The sequence below is a fragment of the Cydia pomonella genome, chromosome 17 (genome assembly GCF_033807575.1).
Source record: "Cydia pomonella isolate Wapato2018A chromosome 17, ilCydPomo1, whole genome shotgun sequence".
NCBI lineage: Eukaryota > Metazoa > Arthropoda > Insecta > Lepidoptera > Tortricidae > Cydia > Cydia pomonella.
In genome coordinates this window covers 11885976-11893286 of record NC_084719.1, presented here as the reverse complement: position 1 = coordinate 11893286, position 7311 = coordinate 11885976, and the positions used below count along the sequence as shown (strand labels likewise).

Below are 7311 nucleotides of genomic sequence, written 5' to 3'. Positions count from 1 at the left end.
AATCGATGAACGTTTACGCGCATAGTTAACACATCAACAGTCCACACGCAAAGTGCTTTAATTTCCTCGTAAGTCTAAGCTTATTACTTCAATCACACGTGTATGCTCCACATATGGGTCATCACTGTCATCATGTACGCATTCAGATTAGTACAATATCTTTCCGAACGCTGCTGTCTGATTGGAGACTAGAACTCGAAAGAAAGGCGATTCATAAGTATCTCTATTAGGTTTGATTAGGCGTGTTTGTCGTTGGGACATGTGGGACACGGACTTGTGGATAGTTCGTCGCATACGGTGTGGTTGTTCGTGAGAGTCAGACTGGCGGGTGTACAGTCACCGTCAAATACTTTGTAGCAACCAAAGTAGCCAAATAGTTCGGTACACCATATATTTAGTATGCCCACCACCACCATACCCACCATACCATAAAAAAATACAATACAATGGTATGGTGGCCATACCATAAAATATGGTATGGCCACCATACCATATTTTTGTACCTAATTTGTACTATTTAGTACCTCCGTTAAAAAAAATTGTACCTCACGGTACACAAAGTTATCATCAAAAAACAGTACACCCGGCATCCTGACAGTCAGAATGGCGGGTGTGCTTTATTACGCTATGTCCCCGTGGTTATTGATAAATTCTATAAAAGCCAAATTTTTGTACCTTCATATTCAATTATACGAGGCATTTTATTTGTGGTTTCCAAGTTTTACTCAGTTTATATTTTGCTTGCTATTACAATTTTGCAGGCGTTATAATTTTTCAAGTTATCGATCTAATTTTTAAGAAAAAACGCTAAGGTAAAATTATTTTTATTACGCCAGGAATTAGTACCTTTAATGTTTAATCTGTTAAGTTCAAAAAACACAGAAAACGATTTTTCTAAGGAAGATTTCTTTGAATTGGCGTCTAGCCTTTTTTAAGACATGATTTACTGAGTTATTTAATCTTAACAGATTAAATATATATTGATCTTATGAAACTTACTTTTGTATAATCTTTTTTGCGATTTTGATAAATTAATTATGGAAGGTCAAATTAGGGACCCTTAGGTCACGTACTTGGTAACACGCCGTGGTACGCGGTAGAGCTGGGTGGGGGGATCCTTCTAGTAGTGTCATATAACGTTACAAATAGGGTTTTGTGATAACCGTACAGCTTTTTTGCACTCAATACGTTTCTTGCGCGAGGAAAGTGCTCGCCACTCTCGCCAGCGGGCAGTCTGCCTGCAATACCTATTATAGTGTCTGATCAAGAAATATTAAATAAAAATGTGCCACAAAATCTCACGTTTTTATTGTTTTAACAATTTATTTTATTAATATAAAATAGAAACTTTTAAAACTATCCTAAACTTTTGTAAAATCAACCTATTATAAGAACTATGATAAAACTTCTGTAGTGTAACAATATAGCATAAGTAAGAGTAGATATAAAACCTTTGGCCCTCTCAGATTTCTGTAGAAACTGGTAGATTCATAAGATGCAGTATCTAAAATTAGGGAGAAATACGATTAAAACGGGAAGTAAAATAGAATGAAATCTAAATAAATGAACCTTCAAAAGGTTAACTTTAGACTAATCTAAAAATCACAACAGTGGAATGTATCGTGCCACTTAATCTAATAATCACATAGCCTTGCATTACAAAACTATTCAAATAAACTTATATTATAAAATGCTGACAAATAGAAGATGCAAAGAAAATAAACTGGTATCTTTCAAAAATAGGCAAAAACATAGAGCTCGAATATAAAACTATGACTAAGACCTACTCGCGTCACAGTCGTGTAGGCAATTGCGAGGGACGCATCCAGAAATAACGAGATGTATATGTCGTAATAGTGGAATAGTGGGATTTCATAAATCGGCGGGCCACAAGCCACAACATGTGGTCTCGTCAGATCAATTAATAATCTATGATTCAAAAAATATCTAAACGCACGACCATTATAAGAAATATGGTTAAAAGTTTAAACGAAGTAATGAAAGTTGACGTTTAAGCGATATGTACAGTTTTGGCAGTTGTCTGCCCCCGTTTTATGAAATGACAAACTTTACGACGGCTACGAATGATGAAATAATTTTGGCGCTGGACTGCGACCCTTGCCATCACCAGACGACGCATAAACTACAAACATAGTCTCATGTGAATACGCTATTCGATCAATCTGGTCTTTAGAAACATAACAAATAATTTATTCCGTGATTATTGATTCAAAATATTGCAATAGTTACGAATAAACTGAAAAACTTGCCGAAATAAATATATTCATTCAAACACGTACCTTTAATGAAAATATTTATGCCGACATCATAACGGAAACAGAAATTAAAATTTATAGAAAAAAAAATACTTAGGACATAATTAATGTTAATAAATATTATTATGCTATGATTAACGTTATTTGCACTCATAAATAAAGTTTAAATAAAGTAATTATTTGTACCATGTTAGATAAATACTGTGCCATTGTACTTTTGGTAAACGAGTTCTCTGCTATTGTGAACTATATATTGCTATTGAGTCAGCTGCATCGGAAGTAAAAGACATTTATACATATAGAACGTTCAAGGTGTAGTTAATATTAAGTCAGTAAACAAAAAAAAAAAAAAAAAAACAAGAACGTGCGAATCAACGCTTTTGTCACTTTATCAGTCTAATTTAAACGTTCTCGAGATTAAAATAACTAAAATATATAGTACTATGAGGAAAGACAGTCGGCGCGATTGGAACTTTAAGATACGTCAAACAGTGTAAAAAATGACGTTTCTGCAAACAACAAAAACGTCACTTTTGAGACTGACATATCCAATCCATACCGTATCTTTAAATTTTTTTTACGTATCTTAATGTTCGAATCGGGCCGACTATCCTAATCTGTAAACAGGCAAAAATAGTTAAGACCTTCCTAGTAAGAGTATATTAGGCGTCTGTCCCGGGGTCTGGTGAAGACTCCTTATCCGTGGTGTCTTCGTTCATCGCGGACAAATTTTCTTCCGATATCTTCTCCAAACATCCGCACGTCAAAGAAGAAAGGGTGCTAATATTGCTATTAGCTAAGTCCTCCTCGATTTTTCGCTCGAGATACTCAAAGTCGTCATTCTCCGCTTGACACTTCAAGCACTCCTCAGATGAGGAGTCTTGGTAAGCTAACACGTTTTCTATGTTGAGTTCTACGGCGTCATCTTTAACAGGTAGCGAGGGGCTGCTGTTGCTCAGGTACTTTTTCTCATCCTTCACGTGTTGGATAAGTACGTCTGACTTTGGACGGGCTTTATTATTGGTTGGTTCGCGGCGCTTCTTACGCGACACGACCGGACTGACGGTGCTACGTGTCTCGCTGGGGAAGATGCGTTGGATCCTCTCCTCCACTAGGGATATGCTGCGTTTGAAGACGACGGTGTCCTGCGGTATATCTTGCACGCCGTCGATAGCGTCTCTAGATTCGGTGTCGGAGTGGTCACACCTGAATGGGGAAAAGATTCATTTGTAATATTTTCTTAGTTTCGTGGGAATGTAATTCTTCGAAAGCTATTAAATTAGTAATATTTATTTAGTGAGAATACTTGAATAGCAGGGAAAGCAGTTATCTAAAAAGTCCCACCCGATCGTGTCAGGTTAGCGCCTTGTGTCTGGTAAACGAATCAAATGTTTCGTTTACCAGAAACGAGGGGCGTGGGGCGTTAAACGGTATATTCGTTACCGGTATTCTGACTACCGGTTTTAAATGAGGTATAACCGGTTATAATAGTATTTCGCTATTTATATCACTAGAGCTTTGACTACCGATATAAGCAAACACGGTATTCATGTCTATTAGCAATTTTGCCATTAGACAACAATACCTGTATTTGACTTTTTACCCTTAAAAACCCGGTAATACATGTCAATGTCAATACACTCCTTTATTTGTTTCTTCGAAGATGTTGTGCTTTACCGTATGGCTAAGTGGTCAGAATATTTCAGACTTAGTACTTTGACTAGGCTTTTCCTTAGTGTCTGATTGACATCTTACCTTTCAAGTGCAATGAATAGCGGAACTGAATAAAGGTATTCAAAATATTGTAAAGTCTATAGCGGTAAAAACAAAAGCGAAATGAAAACAATACCTCTAATAGGAATACAGATATTATTTTTATACCGGTAATAGTTTAACAATTTATTTACAGGTATTCAATAAAACCGGTTGTACAATCCCTGGCGGTACTTAACCTACGTTGATACAAATCGAAAGACGTAGCAAGAGGCGAGTCCCAACAAACCGAATAAACGACAACGAGATCGCTTACAGCTCTTTGCACGCGGATATCAGACTGATCGCTATTGAGCTACATGGGAGATGCCTTGGTCTTGGATTAGAAGTCTGATGAGAGATTAGCTATCGCTTCAGTTGGATATAAGTACATCATTTTGAGTTGTTGAAATTTGTACTTTTTGTCAATTAGGTAAACTTTAATTTCGCATTCCCACCGCAAGAGTTGGCCAGGCCAGACGAAGGGTACCTGAAGTAGATGGTGTCGCAGCCGTTCTCCTGCTTGACCTTGATGAGGCAGCAGTCGTCGGCCTTCTCGCACAGGATCTCGTGCAGCGAGCCGTGCAGGGGGATGAGCCGCATCTTGCCGAAGCTGTCGCCCAGCTGCGTCGACAGCTCGTCGTCGATGTACAGGTCCTCGGTGCTGCGGGCTTCCTGATCATGGATGACGAGGATTATCTATTCAATTGTACTTTTTTCTTAACTGTAAACACTAGACTAAGTAAAGGTAGAAGGGGGAGTCTACATCCAGATGGAAGACTTTTGGATTGCAGTACCAACGCTGTTTTATCTACAATCTACATATTTTGTAACATACAACATAACTAAGAAATTATGTTGTTCTATTTTCCTAGGCTTTAGAATCAGCAATTAATCTAAGCTCGATATACAAAGCTAATACCCCTATTCCTATACGCAAAATTGCTATTATGTTAATTAGGTTCGCCAAAGCCACCCACGTATGGATCGCAAGTGCCGTTTTCTGATTGGGATAGACTTAAAACGGCACAAATTTACCGGGCAAAGTAAACCTATTCCAGGCCGCATCAATAATCTACAATGTTTTTCCAAAATATCTAGCTTTGATGATTCATTTGAAGACAAAGTTTTCCGAAACTCCAATCTAATTTGAACCCTAAATCGGATCTAAGGTTGAAATTCTACAGACGCGTAGGTATGTGGTCAATAAATCGTACTATGCCTGAAAACGAATTTATGGATTATTAAAGATGCTCACTTTTTCAACAAAAGCCTCACCTGTAAAGCGTTGAAAGCCTGGCACCTCTTCAGCGAATGCACCTGCCCATCGTCCGCGGCCTCGTCCAGCGACTGGTTCTTATCTTTCTGCGGACTGTCGCAAATCGTCACATTCACACAGTTGTCCAACACCTGCAGACTGTTCTCGCCGCACCGGTTGAACGTTATTTGGAGTAGCGGCTTGTTGTTGCCGTTAATTTTAACTCTTGAAAAAGACTTGATTGAATCTTTTCGCGTTTCGTCTTCGGTAGTCTTTAAATGTTCTATAATATTGGCCACGCCTTTGTCTAGTATTTCGTCGGTTTTGGCCGAGGCGGAGGAGGCGTCGTCTTGCATTTCTAGGAAGATGTGTTGCAGCTCTTTGCGGATAAGTTCTCGGATGAAGTCCTCGATGCCGTGTGTGTCGGTGGCCTGGTCGATCATGGGCTCGCTTCGCCTCATTTCTTCAGTGGTTGTTGTACTGTAAAGGATGAAAACAAAACATGTTAGATTAAAACTAATATTTATAAAATTGCTGGCTTTCTTTTTTTTCTGTTAGATAACAATGGTCAATAAAGATGTTATAATTCTAAATTGAAAATAAAACCATCTACGATCTATCTATCTGGAAATGTGATATTTACAAAAAAAGCCAACGACACGAGGTGTTCCCAGGCGGTCACCCATCCAAGTACTGACCTCGCCCGACGTTGCTTAACTTCGGTGATCGGACGAGAACCGGTGTATTCAACGTGGTATGGACGTTGGCGACAAATCATCTGTATATTGACATCGAGATTGGAAATATGATGTCATAGTTATTCATCATTTTGCATATACACACATACTTCATTTATAAATGTCTGTTCCGTTATGTTGAGCTGCGTGCATATATAAATTAGTTTCACGGATTGTATTGATTCAATGATAATGTGATTGATAATTGACATGATACGATACTTACCTAAAAATATTGTCAATAAGTCTTCCATTCGACTAGTGCAAACTAGTTGACAATGAAGATGGAAATGGACAGGTGGAGGTATTACAGAGTCATATTATCAATGTCTACAAAACAGAAGCAAAAAGCCAACGACACGAGGTGTTCCCAGGCGGTCACCCATCCAAGTACTGACCTCGCCCGACGTTGCTTAACTTCGGTGATCGGACGAGAACCGGTGTATTCAACGTGGTATGGACGTTGGCGACAAATCATCTGTATATTGACATCGAGATTGGAAATATGATGTCATAGTTATTCATCATTTTGCATATACACACATACTTCATTTATAAATGTCTGTTCCGTTATGTTGAGCTGCGTGCATATATAAATTAGTTTCACGGATTGTATTGATTCAATGATAATGTGATTGATAATTGACATGATACGATACTTACCTAAAAATATTGTCAATAAGTCTTCCATTCGACTAGTGCAAACTAGTTGACAATGAAGATGGAAATGGACAGGTGGAGGTATTACAGAGTCATATTATCAATGTCTACAAAACAGAAGCAAAAAGCCAACGACACGAGGTGTTCCCAGGCGGTCACCCATCCAAGTACTGACCTCGCCCGACGTTGCTTAACTTCGGTGATCGGACGAGAACCGGTGTATTCAACGTGGAATGGACGTTGGCGACAATTCAAGCGAATAACATGATCAAATAATGACGTTATGAGATCATACCTTTTATCTATATCTCTTCGCCAGTGGTGATGGCGGTCCGGGTCTCTAGCTGCAAAGTTCATCTTCTTGGCTATGTTATCTCGTGCCTGGCAGAATTGGCTCCATTGAACTTCTGAAAGAAATTTAAAGGATTCACACGTAGGATATATCGCAGAAGTTAATTGTGAATTTCATTAGTAAGAATTTAAAAGTAAAAATCTTAATTAATTATACATTATAAACTTTTTTTAATGATAAACAATTAAAATAGATATAGAACTAGGAACGAAATAAATTATTTACTTTTTCTTTAGTACTTATTTGAGAAATATTTTAGTTTATGATAATAGATAA

At 38.0% G+C, this 7311-nt stretch overlaps 1 protein-coding gene and 3 non-coding genes across 6 annotated transcripts in view; all 4 read right to left on the bottom strand.

The window, feature by feature from the left end:
* Positions 1–1286: 1286 nt before the first annotated feature.
* LOC133526859 (uncharacterized) overlaps positions 1287–7311 on the bottom strand; it is a 62845-nt gene continuing 56820 nt past the window's right edge. For all 3 annotated transcript variants that reach the window (XM_061863679.1, XM_061863682.1, XM_061863680.1), the window contains exons 12-15: positions 6979–7090; positions 5307–5766; positions 4519–4703; positions 1287–3482 (exon numbers count right to left, since the gene is read on the bottom strand). In XM_061863679.1, coding sequence (XP_061719663.1) covers positions 2939–3482; positions 4519–4703; positions 5307–5766; positions 6979–7090 — 1301 coding nt within the window. In that variant the 3' untranslated portion in view covers positions 1287–2938. The remainder of the gene's footprint in view (positions 3483–4518; positions 4704–5306; positions 5767–6978; positions 7091–7311) is intronic.
* LOC133527307 (5S ribosomal RNA) lies at positions 5936–6054 on the bottom strand. The gene has a single exon (XR_009800862.1). It is a non-coding gene; the product is annotated as a 5S ribosomal RNA (ribosomal RNA).
* Positions 6373–6491, bottom strand: LOC133527306 (5S ribosomal RNA). The gene has a single exon (XR_009800861.1). It is a non-coding gene; the product is annotated as a 5S ribosomal RNA (ribosomal RNA).
* LOC133527309 (5S ribosomal RNA) lies at positions 6810–6928 on the bottom strand. Its single transcript, XR_009800864.1, has one exon. It is a non-coding gene; the product is annotated as a 5S ribosomal RNA (ribosomal RNA).